Below are 19,208 nucleotides of genomic sequence, written 5' to 3'. Positions count from 1 at the left end.
TGGACGGACTGGTTTGAGTTGAGGTCGGCGAGATTTAACAGTTAAAATCTGAAGTGCTTTTAAAATGAGTCCCCCCACCCCAGTTTGACATTCATTTAGCAGAGCACATATGAACTGTTATTTCCTTCCACATTAGAAAAAAACAGTTAGAATGGTTGGAATGGACTGGTGACGGAGTGAACGAGCAGCCGCTGACTCCCTCCCTCTTTATTTCCTTCCCTGCCCTGCAGGTAAGAACGACGGCTCAGTGGCGGGCCAGCGCTACTTCAGCTGCAGGCCGGGCCACGGCGTGCTGGTGCGGCCGGACCGGCTGTCGCCCCGCGAGCGAACCCAGCGGCGCGCCGACGAGACGCTCGTCCACGTCCCCGTCCTGCGGGGGGAGGGCCTGGCCGCCCGCCGGGCGGAGCACCGCAAGTCGTGGAGCAGCTGAGGGCGGCGGCAGCAGCAGCAGCAGCAGCAGCAGCAGCAGGGCTCCGCCTCCTCGCACCTCCGATCGCTCTCCTCCCGCTCGCTATGCAAACCAAGCTCAGACCAGACACACTGCCCTCCGTCTCACAAACGCCTTCACTGCAGTCCAATCAGAGGAGAGGGTCGGGGAGGGGGGCGGAGACTCTTCGGAAGGAACGGCCGGCAAGCTGACGAATGGTGGTGCAGAGTTTGAGCGAGTCCACGCTGCGATTGTTTACACACGTGCAGCAGCAGTTCAGGCAACACCAAGTGCAGCCAGTGCTGCAGCGGTGGAGCGCCCTCTGGTGGTGGGGGAGGGGAGAGGAGAGGAGGTGTCAGGACTGGATGACTGAGGTGATGTCCAGGGATGCCAATGAGTCAGCGTTCATGTTTTTAACTGAACTTGAGGTGAATTCTAAAGACTGTCGAGGAAGGAGACCAGAGCCAAATATCAAGTCGGATGGAAACCTGCTTCTCAGCTGCGGTTGGAGCTGGACAGGCCGATGGCGACATGCTGATGGCGACAGGCCGATGGCAACCGCCCGAAGACTCTCCGGTTCGTCTCCCTGGACTTTTTCTGCTCCTCTTCGACGATGCGGGACGCTAAAAAAAGTGACTTTTTTATTTTATTTTGAAGGGGCCCAAACTCCTAACTTTGCAATATTTACCTGCGACGCGTTTGCATCTCCTCACAAGATGTTTTTTTTAACACCAACACCCAGAATCCCAGAATCCCCGGCTCCAGCTGTGAGTAAACCCCCCCCCCAACATCTGCAGACACTTTATGTGCTTCTCAAAGTCGAGGACGGAGCCTCGAACCGTTCTAATGGCAGGTTTTCCACCTCAGGATGGCTCCACTCTTCAGGATCAAGGTGGTACTTTGGTGAACCCAAAACTTACCCACAATCCTCCCTGCCTGCGTGCCGGCCTGCGTGCCGGCCTGCGTGCACGCTGATTGTCGGTGACGGACGCTACAAACTTTGACGTCTCACTTGGACTTTGAGCCCTTGACTTTGAGACGCACTCCCCTTCTTCTTCTCCTTCTTCTGCTCCTTCTTCTGGAGCTCGGTCCTCCTGGAATGTGCCTTCACCATGGCTTAGCGTAGCGTTGTGTGTGTCTGTCCATCCGTCTGTCTGTATTTAATTGGTCTCCTGCGTGTGCGTGTGGAGGAGGACGGCGTGAGCCCCGTGCGAGGTGATCTCAGGGAACGCTGAGGTGGGGGAGGATGGGTGGTAGTGGGGGAGGGCGTGGGAGGGGGCGCCCAGTGTGCTTGTTTGTGCGTTTGTAAATGTTGTACAGCGTTGCCTTTGTGTGCACAGTTCAGGTGTGTCGTCGCCGTTGTCGCCGTTGTCGTCGTTGTCGTCGTTGTCTTGGTGTTGATGATGTTGAAGGTGAAACGCGTGTGGAGCAGAGGGGGTTGGATTCCCATCAGAATGAGCCACTACGGGAGCCGGCGGTTTACTGGGAGGCTTTAAAAAGTCGCATTTTGCAGTGGAGGAGGAGGAGGAGGAGGAGGAGGAGGAGCGTTTGTATGTGAGCCGAACGCGTCCGTACGTTTGGCGAGACGTCGTCGACGGACTCCTGAAAGAGAGTGGAAAGTGGGGTTCTGGAGTGAGCGACCTTTGACCTGGGGGGGGATTGAGGCGGGGGGGTGGGGGGTGGGGGGTGAAGCATGGAGGGAGGGAAAAATAGCAAGTGGAGGAGGGCGAGCGAGCGCCGCGGCCCAGAATAGTTGGAACATTCCGGAGGAACGGCGAGTTCCCACCGCGAGCGCTCTTATCTTCCGCAATCATGCGTCTCTCGCCGATCGGAGAGGCATGGGTTTAGTATTTATATTGAAACGCTCGTTCACATGCGTTTGTGGCATGAAAAACCTTGTTAATTTCAGTGAATATTGCACACGTGATTCCATGGAAAGCCGCTGCTACCGGCGTCTGTAAATCTAATAACGTCTTAACACTCGATATATTAATGTGGGACTAGATTGGAATCCTTGATTTTACTATTGATTATTTTTTATGATCGTTATTATTATCATTGTTATTATTACGATCCTACTACTTTGAAATCCCAGTTAGAGAACCTGAAGTCTGTGCTGTGGTTCAGTGGTTGGTGTATTGTGTATGTTTGGAGTAGCGGAAGCAGTACAAATGAAAATAGAAGAAATCAGGCACTTTGTCATGTGGGCCTTGAAGAGGAGGAGTTGGAAAATCTCCTGGGTGAAACCTCACTGTTGCTATGTTTCTTAGGAAGTGTAATGAGGCGGGCGAGCGAGTGGCTGGTTCTGGTTCTGGTTCTGGTTCTGATCCGTGTATTTATTATTATTTGGCCTTCAAGCCCAGAATCCCCTCATTAGTGACTAGCAGTGGCTGTGTGGTTGGTTACTGGTCGGCGTGTGTGTGTGTGTGTGTGTGTGTGTGTGTGTGTGTGTGTGTGTGTGTGTGTGTGTGTGTGTGTGTGTGTGTGTGTGTGTGTGTGTGTGTGTGTGTGTGTGTGTGTTGGCTGGGCGTGGCTGAAGGGGAGATCACTTCTAGCGTCACTTTATGTTCAATGTGCCTCCATTACAAAAGGAAAAAAAAGGTGTAATAATGGTTAAAAAAAAACAAGCAGTCATATCTTTCACACACTGTGCTCATATCAGCGCTTTGGTTCATTTGCACACAAAGTGTCCACGGAGGGGCAAGTTTCATTCTGGAAAACTTTGCATCTGTCGGATAAAAAAAACAAAAAAAAAACAAGAAAGTTCTCAAGTGTGCTGTTGTACTGCAAGTTGTACTGACATGGTTTTATACTCTGATATCTGTTTTTTTGTTTTTTTTGTTTTTTTTGTTTTTTTGCTTCAGCTGTGCTCCACAATATATTACAAGTCAAAAGTTTTATATGTTGTTTAAATTCTGAGCTGTTGGTTGCAGCAGAGACGTGGTTGTCGTGAACGCAGCGCACCGCAACCTTCCTCCTGTTTGGTTTGATCGAAGACAGAAACACGAACCACTGACCTCAAAGGCCCCCCCCCCCCCCCCCCCCCGCGTTGCTCATTCATCCCCAGAGGCACTGCGTGATTCGTTTTCAATGAAGAAAGCCGCGCATTTAGCCCTCTGTTTACAGCCATCTTTAAAAGTGACACTTTTGGGAGAGGAACAGAGAGGTTTCTATCTGTTTTCTAAACACGGTTCTCCCAAAAGCATTGGGACATTTCAATCTTTTCTATAATATGGGACCTTTTTTATTATTTAAAGGTTGCAGCTGCTGGGTTGCGTGATGGCCAATGGGAGTCAGGAAACGCAGGAAGACAAAACAAACAACGTGAGAACTCGTTCTGCGTGTGTTCATCCCGCACCAGGAAGTGCAATCAGTCCTGATCTTATTGCAGCGCCTTGTGTGTCCAATCACAGCGTTTCCTCTGTCTGTCTTTTGGTTTTGGCTGGTTTTAACCAGAGTCTTTTTTTTTTTCTTTTTTTTTCACTTTGTTGTTTGTTGCAGCGTTGTGTTATTTACATCATTACATCAACACCAGGAAAGGACAAAAAGTTCCTTTTTTTTTTCTGGGAATCCACTCAAATGTGGGCGGAGCTCTCGGGGTTTAACAAACAAAAGCCATCAAAGGGATTTTGGAATTTTACCTCCACAGATTTATTTTTTAAGTTTGAAACTGCCATCACGCTGCCCCCTGGTGGCGGCAGAGTATCTGACACTTCGGCCCAGGGAATTGCTGCTAAATATTTGACGGCCCAGCGGTGAAGCTGACGGCTTCGACCTCCCTGGAAGCAGTTCTCATGTAAAAAAACAAAAAAACAAAAACAAAAAACCCACACTTTTCACTGCTTGTCGCAAGTGACTTTTCTTAGTTGACTTTTTTTTTTTTTTTTTATGTGTATATTTTTTACTACCCGAGGCCTTGAAGCTGCCGTTCACTGCCTGCGAGCTCTGAATAATAGAAACGGCCGTGCAGCGATGCAATAACACGGCAGTGTGTCACCTCTGCGGCAGCTCTTTGCCGGGAGAAATTTCAGCCACCGGCTACGACTGCTTCCTAATCTTGGTGCATATTTTCAAAGGGCAGTGGATGTCACATTCCACTTTTCTTTCTTTCTTTCCCTCCCTCCCTTCCTTTGTTTTTTTTTTTGAAACAGCTCTCCAGGTACCAGCAGCATGTTGGGACATCAACAGGAGCTCAGCCTCCTAAATCCTCCAGTCAAAGACGGAAAATAACCCCCCCCCCCCCCCCCTTGCAGTCAGCGACAAGCTCTCACACGATCAGCTGAGGAGCAGTTTGACAAAGCCGACGTGGCTTCAACACCACACTGACGCCATATCATCCCAACCAATCACTATCACTTCCATCTTTGTTGCTACTGTTGACTCGACGTGTCATCTGACTGTGTGTGTGTGTGTGTGAGTATGTACCACTGTAGTGGTAAATTTGTATGTGTGTGTATATAATATGTATGTTTGCATATTAAGACATATATGAAAAAATCTGAGCACAAGTTTGAGGTTTTTTTCAATTAATTTAATTGTCTTCTGTGATTCTATGCTGCAATCCAAAGAATAAACATGTATTATAATACATTTATCATTTTCTTTTCTTTTTTTATCATCTAGTAAGAGAAAATAAAAACTTGAGATTTAATTGTTTTTGGGTGCGCGTCAGTATGATGCTGTGTTTTAAATAAATGCTTGTTTTATCCCCTTCACTTGGACAACTGGGATTCTGAGAGTAATTTCAAGGTTTGGAGAGAAAACGAGACTGCAGCTCCTGTTGCAGCGTAATTATAGCGTAACATGATTACTGCGGATGAGAGTGTCTGTTGGGTGACACGGTGGTGCAGTGGCGAGTGCTGTCACCATTACACAGCAAGAAGGTGGTGGGTCCAATCCCGCCGAATTGGGAACTTTAAATTGACTTGGTGACCAGTCATCACCAATCCAGGTGCAGGAGGAAGAGTGTGTAGGAGACGGATGGATGTTGAAACTCCCAGGACTCCGGCATCACAGGGACCAAAGACGACCAGTCGCAACGTGTTAACTTTCAGCCGTTTTTATTCCCTTGTAAATAGAATATCAATAAAAACACACCTTAAAAATAAAAAAAAAAGCTTATCCATCAGATGAAAAAAAAAACAAAACAAGGCGTGTGTAGACTCTACACAGCGAGTACAGAACAGTCCACTGTCCAAAAAAGGCACTACATCTTGAATTAGAACGAGAGAGAGAGAGAGCGAGAGAGAGAGAGAGAGAGAACGAAGAGCAACTGGAGGTTTGACGTGTGTCTTCAGAAGATTCATGAAAGAATTTATTGCCAAAAAAAAAAAACGGTAACGTCTCCGAAGTTAAAAGTAAATGTCAGCTGAAGACGGAGGAACAAAGTGCAGGTGGGTCGCCTGGGGCTGGAAGAGCAGTGACCTGGCAACCCAACAACACTGTTTGACGCAGTCACTGGTTAAACTGTCCGAGGAGGATCTGGAAATCGCAGCCTTTCAGTGCAAACTGAAATGATGTGGGAAGGCAAAACTCATATGAAGCAATCAAAGAAAAAAAAAAAAAAAAGGGGGAGACAGAAGAATAAACAGGAAGTGATGTGCAAAGAGACTAAAGAGGTTTGAGGAAGGCCTGGGATTAAAAGTTTAACTTCAAAACTTCACAAAAGGGTTTCTTTTCATTTACTTATTTCACTCAAATCACGTATTGCAGTTTGAGCGACTGGGAAGCCTTCAAATAATCTCAATAGTCTATAGTGTGGTCAAAACATTTGCAGAGTCTCTTCTGAGAGGCTTCTAGTTACACAAGGAAAGGTTGATGAAACATTCCTGGACCCTTGGAGGGAAACAAGATTTCATATAGACATTTTTTCTTTTCTTTTTTTTTTTTCCAGGAGTGGATTGAAGAGCAGCTACACGTGGAAATACTGACGCCTCAGACTGACGGATGCTTAAAGCACAGACATGGAGGACAGCTCTGCTGCCGTGCACACACATACAAACACACACACACAAAGACAAGATTCAGTCTGACACCGACACTGAGGAGTTGTGTCAGTATTCAACCAACAGAGGGAGCAAATCGTACAAGGACATGTTGGAGGCTGTGAGTTTTGTTTTAAAGGTCTCACATTATGCTCGTTAGCGTAGCTGAAGAGCAGCTTCACACAGTCAATTAGCGCAGAAAGGCTCCAGAAAACAGTGTATTTAGCCTTCTGTTTGCAGCCTCCCACGCCGTTTTCGCAGGAAAGTCAAACCGAGTGCGTCAGACCGCCCTCGTGTGGAGAAGCGGGACAAAGACAAGCTGGTCTCAGAGGGCAGAACCAACACATTTGTCTTTGAATGAGGTATGGGTGCTCTTTGTGACATCACAAAGGGGCAAAAGACTTTTTTTTTACACTTTTTTTTTGAAAGAGTGGAGCAAGCACCAGATGGGTCTTCCGTCACTTCTTCGGAGGTGATTTAACAGATAAAGAAACCAGCCGCTGTTAAAAGTGAATTTTGCATAATAAAGGACCTTTAAACTTCCCCCCTTTTTTGGGGGGGCGGGGAAAAAGAACAGTGACATTCCTGCTGCCCCCGCGACCAGACAGCCAGTCGCTTGTTTTCTATCAACCAGCTGCACTTCTCACTCCAGGCCATCATCCCACTACTGAGGTTTACACCGAGGCTACGGCTGAGGAACACGCGGTCTGTAGCTTATACTGTAGCTGAGGAGCGGGGGAGGGGTGCGGAGAGGGGACGGGGGCGGGGTCAACGTGAGGTATTTGTGTTGAGTTTAATTCTGTAGCTAGTAGCGTAGCCTCGATAGCACCTGCTAGCGACCAACAGTGAAACCGACCGATAGTGAGAGCGCCGCCTCGGAGCTGCGGCAGCGGCAGCTGGGGTTGAGTACGAGCAGCCGGCGGAGAAAACCACCTTTCGTGCATTGAAAGAGTTGAAAGAAAATAAAAATGAAATAGATATAAAAACAAAAATAAGGCACTTCAACTGAAGTTACTGACAGCAGAATTACTTGAGACCAAAAAGTGTTGCGAGTAGTGGGCGATCTGACGCTGCGCTGCCCCCTGTGTTTCTGGAGTGGGAGTGGCTTCTCCATTGACACGCTGCTGCTGCTGCTGCTGCTGCTGCTGCTGCTGCTGCTGCTGCTGCTGCTGCTGCTGCAGTGTGGAGCTAACGACGCTTTGGCACAATGTTTGTTTGGACAACTGGCCCAACAGTGAAACAACCAGAGGCATGTTGGACTAAAACTTCGAGAATCTTAGTGTGTCCAGAAGCCCGGACAGAACCTACAAGGCCCGGCGTGCCACCTTCAACTGGATCAATTGCCGTGGAATTCAGTGAGATAAAGTCACTAAAAATAAACAAATGTGTTTTTACTCATTTATATTTTACAGGTCAACCAGTGGGAGTCAGTCATAATGTGCGATTGCATCATCTATGTGGCTCTGTTTGACTACATCAAGGAAGCCACCAGAAAAAAATGGATTCACGTTACATTATAACATTGTCTGCAATATGCTTTCTTACCACTAGATGCTGCTAAATCTCACACACTGAGCCTTTAAATAAACCAGGGCTCGCCCAACTACGGCCCGCGTGCCACATCCGGCCCGCTGCGTGTCTCTGTCCGGCACGCGTTAAGGTGAAGGTAGTCATAAATCCTCCCCCCCAACGTAACTTTGCTGACACGTTAGCGTAGCGCGACAGCGTGCTTTCGCTCCCCCGGTCAACAAAAAAATGACGTTAGCGCAATTTCCAACTAGCACCAACACCCAACCCAAACGGTTTCCCCTCTTATGAAAATTTAGACGTGAACCACTTGGTCTCCTTTGGAGCAGAAGAATTCAATTGAATTCAAGTTTTTTTTTTTTTTTAAAAAAAAGGAAACGCTTCTGGAGTTTCAGAGCAAAAATGTCCTTTGGAGTGTTGAGCCGCTCGACTGTTAGGATTCTCAGAAAGCTCAGAAGGTGAAGATGTGGCTACACCACAGGAAGACAAAACCAAAATACTCAGTTTAGTCACTTGTAGAGGTCATGAATGAATTTCAATTTCCTGCTTTTAAAGGAAAATCTCAGTTTCCTGAATGGTTTCTTTTCCCTCTGACCGCCTCTCAGGTCCGTCTCCCACAATCGACCAATCGCACGTTTTCCACAGCAGGCACCGTAAGCACCATCATGACAATAATGACGACAACAATAATAATCAAGTGTGGTTCAAAAACAACAACGACAACAACAAAAAAGTGTGTTTAGAACACATGGCATATCTAGCACAGGCATGCCAGGGGGAGGAAATGCATTTCACTTGCAATTAACGCGACGCATCCGATGCGTCTGCCATTAGCACATCTCAAACAGAGAGCTCCGCCCACCACGCCATACATCCAATAAGAAACCGAACACTTTGGCTGAAGCTTCACTCACCTTTTGCCCACATAACAGTAATAAAGAAACAAAAAAAAAAAGACTCAGATAATTTCTCTCATTAGGTGCTAATATGTCTACATAATGTCAATAAATGGTTCGGTACTTATATACCCAAAGATTATATCATATACTGTTTATACGCGTGCACTCATCGTACACGTTTGTGAAGGTACGCTTGCTCTCTGCAGTAAATAGTAACAGTTTGTTGCACTGCTGAATACCTCCCAAAACAACTGACCTGGACTGATTATTGATTATCTCACAGTGATTGATTGATTCCTCCTGATCCAACTGTCCAGCTGACGGACAAGCGGCGGCTCAGGCGGTTAAAACGTAACTTGGCTCAACGCTTGAGTGTATTTTCTTTTCTTTTTTTTTTTTTTAAACACACAAATATACAAAGAGCGGCCATAAGGATCTGAATCTTAGACGTAACAAATGTCTTGTCGATTTTCCATCGCGCTGGCTTCGTATTTGCTCTTTGAAAAAAAGAGGAATTCAGTGGCTTTAAGAGTGGTTCATTATTCTAACCAGCAGTAGGCGGAGTCTGGTCCTCATGGATATATCTATTGGTTCATACTTCTGAGTAATGAACGGATAATCAATATTTCCTGACTCCTTCAACATCAATGGTCAGTTACCACCTGCCAGAGTGAGCTTTTAATTTCAACTGGAAATTAATTCAGCCGGCAGGAATTCTATAAATGACATTTAATTACACAGAATAAAACTATTTAAAAATCTTATTTCCATTCATGCAACCAGCATTTTCTTTTCTTTTTTTTTTTTTTTTTAACATCGTCTAGTTAAATTTTATATTATAGAACCTTTTTAAAAAGACAACAGATCCTTTATGGCCTTTCCTTGCTTTTATGCTTTCTCTCTCCAACTTCCACTTTCAAGCCGTCTCAGACCCGTGGATCCATTTCACCGACGCGCTGTAACATATTTTTTCTTAAAGCTGAGCTCCTGCAGCCGTCATTTACATCACCACGAGTCAACTGCAAAATACTTTTTTTTTTTTTTTTTTTTTTTTAATCGTGTGATCAGTTTGGATGAGGTGATCCTGTCAGTAGTGTTTAATGGAAGGTTTAAAATGCCTTTAAACAGAGTTCCGGTTAAAAACGTTCACATTGCTCTACGTCCTTATTGGTTTTATATGCAAAACTGAGGAATAATTTACATTAAAAATAAAATGGTTTACCGATATTTAGGCATTTCCAAAGAAGGCGTGTCAAACACTCAGCATTGTGACTATAGTGACTGATGATGAATATTATTACTATCAGAGTGTAGCAGAGCAGGTTGGTGGTTGGAGGTAGGGTTGGGAGGTATCTCAGGGTTGAACTCACACAGATTTGGTCTTTTCTCCCCCCCCCCTCCCGACAAATTACATTCCGATAAAATCCGCTTGCATGTTAACGCAACTTTCTTCTTCTTCTTCTTCCTCTTCTTTATACTTTGGGGAGGGAACGGCGACGGCCCTGCCTCTTTCAGTCGTCCTCCAGCGTCTCCGTCTTGATGCCGTTGCCGCCCTGCGCCTCCTCCGCCTGGCTGCTCAGGATCTGCTCGCCGTGGCCGACGGCCTCCTTCTCCAGCAGGATGGGCTCCTGGGAGTCGGGCAGCACGCTGTGCACGATGGGTTCTTCCTGCAGGGACGGCGAGGGAGGCGACCAGGACACACCTGCACCCGCCCCCGACGCCAGGGAGCGGCCAATCAGGGACACGCCCCTCTGTATGGACACGCCCCCTCGGTTCAGAGCGGAGAACCAGCTGGAGAGCAGCGGGGGGACCTGAGGGGGGGCGGGGGGGGGGGGGGGGGAGAGAAACAACTTAAAATGATGTAGTACCTATGCCAGGCCTGGTGTGGCGCCGCAAGTTTACTCCCTGAATGCGCAGAAGCAGGAGCTCGCTAACAAACTTTAGCATCGCAGAGAACAGAAAGAAAGATCGCAGGTGAAAAGAGTTGAACTTCTGCTTCCAGTAACTTTAGCATACAAAACCTTAAAGGTCCACGTTAAGGTTGACTGGGAGTCATGCCAGTAAGGGCGTTTACCCACAGGCGCCCTAGGTAACATCTCGGTACACGGGAGGCACAAAAAAAAAAAACCTTTGGTTCGCCTTGCAACCGTGACTCCGCCCACGCTCAGGTACTAGTCAGGCTTATGGAAATACCTTTCAACCGAGCTGTCCCGTACCGTGAAGGGCTGGCACTAGCCGCACAGGGCTAGTGGGTAAACGCCCTAAAGGTTTGCTACCATTGTCGTCATTTAGGTTTCCGGCCTCAATATCCCAGTGCACCGACCCAAAAGAAAATAAATAAAAGGTAAACCAGAAGGTTTGCAAATGGATTTTCATTGTGTTTATTTTCACTTTGCACACAATCCACGATGGATCCACGAGCACCGTGTCTTATTGTTCACTATCGTTTGCGGTTTGCTGTGACATCAGCGTTTTCCAAAATAGTGCTGTTTCGGTCTGTGCGGCTTCAGTGAAAACGCCGGATTCGTGTAAACGGGGGCCTCCAGTATTTCATATTGTTGACTTATTTCACAGCAGGTCTGTTGAGGTAGAGATAAAACTTTCCAGCTAAGTATTTGTGGACCCCTGACGCGAACAAAGAGTTACCTGGAGGGCACGCATTTTCTGACCCCTGCCTTATGTTATCAGGGCACATCAGATGAGAACCTTTGTAGGTCAGTGGTGTTACACCCCAAGGATCAAGTCATGCTTTGATCCCTCATCATGATTACTTGGTAAGGAATAAACATTGTTTGTTCCTGTAAGACAAGGCTACCCTGCGGACCTTATATATGTGAAGAGGCTGGAGCTGCAATTTTGGAGATGCTCATATTGACTGAGCGACGTGCCGCAAAAAGAAATTTAATTTCCGTCATAGCTTTGCAGTGTGGTCCCTTATAAAGACAGTGTGATTTGACCAGTGACTTTAATCTCGCGTGTGCGCGCGCGCGTGTGTGTGTGTGTGTGTGTGGTACCTGTGTCGGAGAGGTGAGGTCAGGTCGGCTGAAGCCAAACTGCCGGGCCGCGACTCTCTTGTCGAACAAAGACGCCTCGCAGCCCTGTGACACAGCAGCAGCAGCAGCAGCAGCAGCAACACAGTTATTCACCCGGCAGCTTCGAGTGCAGCCACAGAAGTTCTGAACTCGTTGCCAACCTGGTCGGGGAAGTCGTTGCCGTCCACCTCGTCGCTGTTGGACTGGCCCCCTGGACTCTGGACCTCGATGCCGTGGCTCTCCAAGATGGCTGCTTCTTCAAAGGACACAGAGCCCATCATAGAGCACCGACCGAGGCCACAGGAGGCTCCTCTCATCTCCAGTCCAATCATCGGGCCCAGCGTCTTATCTTTCTTATTCAAGTGGCACACAGGTGCTGATGATATACTACACTTGCTGATTCCCCCTCTAGATAGTGTAGTATCTGAACTTATGTATATGAACTCATCTGAACTCAGCAGTGACCCTGCTGCAGTCCTTCACTAAGGGCGTCTTTGTTTCCATATATGGCCTGGTTAGTGCTCACTGCCATCAAATCATAACCAGATGGTCATTGGGGGTGCAACTAAGGAATATATACATTCTCCCCCACTCCTAGTATCTTCCTCTTGGGTTGCTGGGGGTATAAGAGGTGATGTGAACAAAGGATCATTGGAGTTGCTCACATCTGGCCAAGAGACATCCCCAGGCTTCCATGGTGCCTGTTTGATTTCTGACTTCTTTGCAATAAACCAGTTTTTATACAACCAAGTCGGTGTCAGCGAAGACTCCTTCAACATCTACATCCCTCGAAGCCACTTGAAGAATTCACCACAATCGTACTCTAATTACTCAGAGCCCATTGAGACACAGGAAGATTCCATGTCAGACACTTTGGTTGCTGGTTCCTAAACGCCACCAGTGTCCTTGTGTCCCTAAAACTGCAAACTGGTTAAACCAGGCCAATCATTTCAAACCGCAACCACTTCCCCTTTGCACACTTGAGTACTTTGACTCGCTGCTATGTAGGAGAAACTCTTGTGTGCAGACGTGCGGTGTGTGTTCCCGTTGTGGCCGGCCGGTTCCTATGGTGCATAATTACACCACCAGTCTGCCGGGCTGCTTGCACTTTAATTTGGGTCGCTCCCATAATGTATATTTTGAAGACGCAGAAGGAGAAAAAAAAACAAAACAAAAAAAACCCTTCAGCTTTTTCGTCGATCCCGTCCAACGCAGGCCTACATTTTACAGCGTCAATGCAAACGTGCGACAGTGCGTTTGGTCAACACGCGCAGCTGCTTCTTAAATGACAGAGAAATAGACGTTACCGATGTTGGCGCGTCTCTTGATGTCTTTGCGGCGGTTCGCGAACCAGTTGTAGACTTTCAGTGAGGTCACCCGCTCCAAATCGGACAGCTTCTTCCCTGCAGCACACACACGCACGCACAATGAGCGCAAGATATTAAAAGACACAAAGACATTGTTATTGTGTCGTATTTTAGAAGCCCAACCTGGTTTATTAATGACTGCATTGCACGCGATGGCGATCTCTTCTCTTTTGGCCTCGTCAGGGTACTGGTTTTCACTGAAGAAGCTGCGCGCACGCGCACACACACACACACACACACACACACACACACACACACACACACACACACACACACACACACACACACACACACACACACACACACACACACGTTAACATTTTTTCTTTACAACAAAACCAATCCAGACAGGCTTATTGAACGTGTTCCTCTTCACCTCTCCATGACGGCCAGACACTCCTTCCTCCAGGTGAACCTGCTGCCCCGCCGCAAACGGAAACCCGTCGGGGCAGCACCAAATGTGGTCATCATGTCATCCATAGCCAATGGGGCGGCCCGCATCGCGAGGGTGGCACCTAACGAGACGCGAGAACATGAAGGTTAGCGCGGATCCTGGACGTTCCGGTGCGAAGCTTTGGATCTTCATTCAGACCTCCTCTCTTTTTAGTTTAGGTTGATAGTCAGAGGTTTAATGGTGTGCATTAAGGTGTTGGGGAGGCGGTCAGAGTCACCAGGGTTGGTCTTCTCCAGCTGGTACCAGCGGAAGAAGGCCCGTTTCTTCTGCTCGCTGAGGTCTGAGCCCTGCTGCAGGAGCCAGTGGGAGATGCGACTCTGGCTGATCCCTGGACGCACGGAGAGACCGAGAGTGAGATCAGCTTGACCGGAGAGCGAGGGAGAGAGGGAGGGAGGGAGGGAGAGAGGGATAGAGAGGGAGGCTGCCTGCGCCTCCACACACTCATCCTGTGGATCACCTAGAGCAGCGTTTCTCAACTGGTGGGTCGCAACCCAAGAGTGGGTCGAAGAGGTGCTTTGATTGGGCAGTTCCCCCCCGCCCCCTTTTTTTAATTGGAAGGGATTTTAAAATATGTACATTCATAGAGAAAATGTTGGGCATTTATTTTGCAGGAAACACAATTCAATCAAATCATTTCAATAATTTATTAACTAGACATGATAGGGATGTGACCCCAGAGGTCTAATCATCATATGCCTGTGTATGCAAATGACGCATATTTTTGACCTGCATTTTTGTTTTTGAAGTGGCTGTCAAATGTAAAATATAGGCCTTGATGAGACAAACACGTGGATGCACCTGTAAAAGCGCATTATAAATAAAAAACATTATTATTATGATTTGATCATGTTCTGCCTGCCAGTTGAGAAAAAAAAAAAAAGAACGTTATGCAGTCAGTGTGCTGCATTGTGGAGCGTTCATAATCAAAGCCAATCCGACGTTGTAAAACGCCAATTTGAGTTTTTTTTTATTTTTTTTACATACGTGTATATATATATATATATATATATATATATATATATATATATATATATATATATATATATATATATATATGTATATATATATATATATATATATGTACATATATATATATAATAGTAATACCTGACAAAGGTCTGTCGACCGAAACGTCAGACAGGGAGCTGAACAGTGCACGTGAGCTTCTGTTTGGCTTTGGGTCCTGCGATTCCACCAGATGAGAAGCACTGACCTGGAGAGCTGGTCTGTAGGGGTGCAGGTGTAGCTCAGACTGACCTGTTACCTGAGCAACCACCGCCTGGGAGATGCGTCTGTTCGCTAGGAACGACTTGATCTCCTCTTTGACCACAGCGCTGTCCCGCCTGCAAGCCAAGCACACAGCAGATTCTCACAATGAATCGAGTCCATTCCACTCCAGAACTTCTTCCTAACGGCCGCGCGTCTGTCAAAGCGACAAAGCATCCCGGCCTCACCTTATCAAGTCCTCCACCTTCTCGTCGAGATCCATCTCCTCCTCGTTGCCTTCGAACCCGTAACCTGACGCCGCCACTCCGCCGCCGAGGGGAAACCGCGAGGGCGGCGACAGCTTCCCGTTGGTGGCGACCACCAGGCCGTTGTGAGCCACTGCGGCCATGGTCGCGGGCGACGCTATGGAGATGGGCAGCGGTGGCGAGGTGGTGTCAAAGTTGTTGCTAGGCAGCAGCGCCAGTCGGGCCTCGGGGAAGCTGGTCTGCGTGGCGGTGGACTTGACGGAGGAGGACGCGGCGGCGGAGGACAGGGACGAGGACGAGGCCCCGTAGGAGGCCTTGTGGGTGGCTCTGTGGCCATGGCTCTGGTCCAAGTGGTCCAAGGTGTCCAGTGCGTGGACCACCTCCACGTGCGTGATGCCCGTTCTCCGCAGCCTCTGGAGGAGGTCGATCTGCTCGATGGTGAAGCGAGGCTCCTCACACTGCTGGAACATCCTGCATGAGGCGACAGCGGCGGCGGCGGCGGCGCCACAAAAAAAAAATCTTAGGATTAGATCTCGTCCTCCATTCTTTCACTGGAGCCGTTTCTGCAAAACACATGAGTGGCAGATCTGAATGTCACACAGCAAGCCACTGAGAAAGGACACAATGTACACAGAATGCAATCAGTAGGAGATTAACAATGCGAATTCAAGTAAACCGAGCAGCGACTGCAAGGGTGGGAAAAAAAGAAACTGGCCTTAAATAGCATCAATCAGGGAGGCTCAATGAAACGCAAATCTAATCTCATTATTGTTTTCCCTGCTGATGATTCATTTAACTAATTTCAACTCATAGCGAGGGACAGAAAAAGAAAAAAAAAAATCACACATATATGAAAAGAGTCACATCTGCTTTGCTTCCTGTCAGCAGAAAACACACAGACTCCAGTGAGACGTCAGAGCTGAGCAGCTGCGATACAGACACCAACAACACAATAAGGTCTTTCTGGTGGTGGTGGCCACCTTCTTAGAAACAAAACGGGAAAAAACAGGAGCCAAATAATGTGCTTTTGGGTTTTCAGAACAAAAACGCGCTTCAGTCAATGTGATTTTGACAAAAAAACAAAACAAAACGGATTACTCTGATAATCCATGCAGTCACCAAACTGAGATGTGAGAGACAAAGGAGAGCGGGGAGATAAGCAGCGTCACAGCCAGATAAGACAAGTCTCAGTGGCCCTTTTTTTTTTTTTTTTTGCCCTTGTGCCGAGATGAGAAACAGGCACAGGCAGAGAATCAGAGTCAGCAGACATGTCAACACTTACAGACAGAGGGCGAGGGACAGTGTTTATCTGCATGTGCTTGTGCGCATGTCTTGGGAAAAATGCCAAGGCGAAAGGGGTGGGGGGGTGGGGGGGGGAGAAAAAAAAAAATTACATCTGAATCCGCCGAGCTCCATGCGCTCTCTCTGCGTGCTGCAGAGGATGAGTCACACTCTATAAAGTTCGACAGATATACAGGAACAACAGAGGACTGCAAGATGGCATAAAGAGCCATTTCAGTGCATAATGTTTTTGATGCAAGTTCGCAATAAAATCTTTGCACTCAGTTGAGCACAATGGGTTTCTGGAGACGTGCGGCACATGTCTGATCGCCTGCCGTTGCAGCGCTTTTACAGGTTTTTTTTTTTTATTAGAACAAAAAGGAAACGTGGTTATGATCTTATCTTTGTGGGATTGTGCGACAAACAAGCAGATTCTCTCGAGATTTGCAAAGTGGAACAATTGCGTTGCAGTAAAAGTGCTCACATGACTGCTGTAAGCACTTTTTGCTTGCGTTTCAAATTCGGAAATTTAAACAGATAACAGTACAGTTAGAATACAGCTGTGCGTTTTTTTCCTCCTTAGCTCCGTTTTTAATCTCGTTAGTTCCCCATTTATTGCCCTTGTTGACATCTCTGAAATTCAGAAATGTCATTACAAGACCAAATGAGTAGCAAGTACCGAAAACAAGACATGAGTTTTTTGGGGTGAGCACCTTTCAATGTCACTAGAATGAAAGTATCACCACATCAAACAGTTTGGCAAGGAAGCGGCAAAGTTTAAAAAGTGCCTAATATAAACTTCTAAATTGGTTTCTCACTTCCCATTTCGCAGGAAGCTAACTGATATTCCCCCAAGAATGCAGCCGTTATGGTCTCTGTGACACCGTGTGAACAGGACGCAAAACTCCTTCCTGTCACCTTCCGAATGCATCTCCCCCTTGGAGGGGAACAGTTTCCAGTCCTTTAAGAAAGTCCGCACCAAGGACAGAGCAACTTTTCTTCGACCGCCGTCACGTTGGGGAATGAGGTGAGAGTGACATAAAGAGTGTATTTACCATCATTCACTTGTTTTTATTTGTCAGTCATGGACTAACACTGAGAGAACACATGATTAAGGTTCCATTTTAATCCATGGTTGAAGCTCCCAAAGCGTCAACAGTGTCTGTGCAGCTGTGCAAAGCAGGAAAAGAGTAGGCTGTGTGTGTCTGTGTACGTATGTTTGTGTGCATGCGCAGTGGAAAACTGGGACAGAGGCACCAGTAATCAAATAGTGCTGACTGGCACTGCCCAGTTCCTTCAAAGATCTGTGATCCGGGCGGCGACAGCAGTGCACACTGACACACACGCGACAACACATGGGTGTGCACCAACACAGCGCCGCTTGACCGCTGTGCAACACCACTGTGGCCTTCAGAACACACACCAGAACAAAACAGAGATGGTTCCAAAGCGCAGCTTGAGCCCCCGGCTGTCTTGCACAGGATCACCATCGAACCAGAACCACTGTCACTTCTCAGCCATTCCACAACGCACAGCTCTACATATGCCTTGGCAGTTGTTTGTGTTTTTTCAAAGACTGGCTTGTCTGCTCACCCTGCCAGCCCCAACTTGAGTAGCGACACCAGCAAGTCAAGTAATGTAAAAGTCACATAATCAAAATTATGCAGCACAAGTCACATAGTGTAAAAGGGGAAAGTTTTAATCAGGCAGAATTAAGAACTGTACACTATTATGGCATAGGAAAGCAGTGAAATTGTCCAAGAGAGGTACAGCACAAAGCGTCTCTTCAAATGTACGACTTTTCAATGACGTTTCTTAAAAAAAAATAAATTTAAAAAATGATGAATTTACATTTTCCATGCTTCAGCCAAAAATCGAGATTCTCGATAAAGCGCGAGGATATCTTTATCATTAACTCCAAAACAAATAAAAACTTAATTCAGCTCGAGTTTGACGCACTGTTAGACATATTAATTCAAAAAGTACATTTTCAATTATCTGACTTTTGTTCTCCGTGATTGCTGCTCTGTAGTTATGCAGTCAGTCCACCGCGTCGGCGAGCTTTGCAACGACAGAACTGGAGAAGTTGGCATTTTGTTCAATCTCAAGAGTTATTCGTGAGCTACGTCCGAGCCGAATTGCAGAGCGACTGTTAGACCGTCAAATAAGACCGTGTACGTTCGTTAAGGCGGCCTGGATTTAAAACCGCAAACCAAAACAACGAAGAAGAAGCGAAATTCAAAGGAGTTTCCCCTTAAGCAAAGCGTAGAAAATGAAGCTTATCACGGCGGGCGGGATCATTTCAAGACTGGACTAGTTTCTGATACGGAAAGTCACTTACGTTAATATTCCAGTCGGCGAGCCCCCACAGACGTTCCTTCGACCATAGGTCTCCTCCCTGAAGGCGCCTGGACACACGGACACTGACAGTTTTCCCCCAAAATGTCTCCTCTGATTCTAATTGGGTTTCAGCCCACCGTCACACACATTCGCCTTTTGTCCAGGGAGACGGGCGCCATGTTGACACGGCGACGCCAGGAATGCTGGGAGTAGTAGTCAGCAAGTCAGTCAACTCACAGAACGTCATTTTTCCACATCGACGGTCACTTGACTGGAACGACTATGAATTTCCAGTAATGCAGAGAACGTCAGGATATAAATTTTCTGGCATTTCCGCCAAAATAGGTTGCTCTGCATGTTCCATAGTTTTATTTTCTTTGTTATTAAAAAAAAAAAGAAAAGAAAAGAAAAAAAAAAGAATCAAA

The 19,208-nt window shown here is 47.0% G+C and overlaps 2 protein-coding genes across 10 annotated transcripts in view; one reads left to right on the top strand and one right to left on the bottom strand.

The window, feature by feature from the left end:
- kif13ba (kinesin family member 13Ba) overlaps positions 1-1,689 on the top strand; it is a 32,827-nt gene extending 31,138 nt beyond the window's left edge. For all 7 annotated transcript variants that reach the window (XM_076019626.1, XM_076019662.1, XM_076019617.1 and 4 more), the window contains one exon: positions 231-1,689. In XM_076019626.1, the coding sequence (XP_075875741.1) occupies positions 231-430 (200 nt within the window). In that variant the 3' untranslated portion in view covers positions 431-1,689. The remainder of the gene's footprint in view (positions 1-230) is intronic.
- A 7,966-nt stretch (positions 1,690-9,655) lies between these two features.
- On the bottom strand, positions 9,656-18,996 carry LOC142884323 (homeobox-containing protein 1-like). Of its 3 annotated transcripts, none has more exons than XM_076019838.1 (10): positions 18,785-18,996; positions 15,145-15,633; positions 14,948-15,033; positions 13,908-14,018; positions 13,613-13,751; positions 13,360-13,442; positions 13,177-13,272; positions 12,031-12,125; positions 11,852-11,935; positions 9,656-10,648 (listed from the first exon to the last, which is right to left on the bottom strand). In XM_076019838.1, the coding sequence occupies exons 2-10, from the start codon at positions 15,630-15,632 to the stop codon at positions 10,349-10,351; spliced, it is 1,482 nt and encodes a 493-aa protein (XP_075875953.1). In that variant the 5' UTR covers position 15,633; positions 18,785-18,996; the 3' UTR covers positions 9,656-10,348. The 3 variants fall into 3 exon arrangements, with proteins under 3 accessions (XP_075875953.1, XP_075875960.1, XP_075875970.1); XM_076019845.1 differs by having other exon boundaries at positions 12,031-12,122; positions 18,785-18,995; XM_076019855.1 differs by having other exon boundaries at positions 12,031-12,119; positions 18,785-18,995.
- Between the last annotated feature and the right edge of the window lie 212 nt (positions 18,997-19,208).

The sequence above is a fragment of the Nelusetta ayraudi genome, unplaced genomic scaffold (assembly GCF_046127955.1).
Source record: "Nelusetta ayraudi isolate G7.1 ecotype Tasmania unplaced genomic scaffold, CSIRO-AGI_Nayr_v1 ptg000002l, whole genome shotgun sequence".
In the NCBI taxonomy this organism is placed as follows: Eukaryota; Metazoa; Chordata; class Actinopteri; order Tetraodontiformes; family Monacanthidae; genus Nelusetta; species Nelusetta ayraudi.
The sequence above is the reverse complement of the archived record's forward strand: the minus strand, read 5'-3'. Positions and strand labels throughout refer to the sequence as shown.

Bases quoted from the DNA above. Each gene is read 5' to 3' on its own strand.
- LOC142884323 (XM_076019838.1), bottom strand. From the start codon at position 15,632: ATGTTCCAGCAGTGTGAGGAGCCTCGCTTCACCATCGAGCAGATCGAC. The intron at 14,019-14,947 runs GTCAGTCTGAGC...CCGTGCGTCCAG, and splicing joins GGTGGTTGCTCAGGTAACAG to GGATCAGCCAGAGTCGCATC. The intron at 10,649-11,851 runs GTACCACACACA...GCCCCCCCTCAG, and splicing joins ACCTCACCTCTCCGACACAG to GTCCCCCCGCTGCTCTCCAG.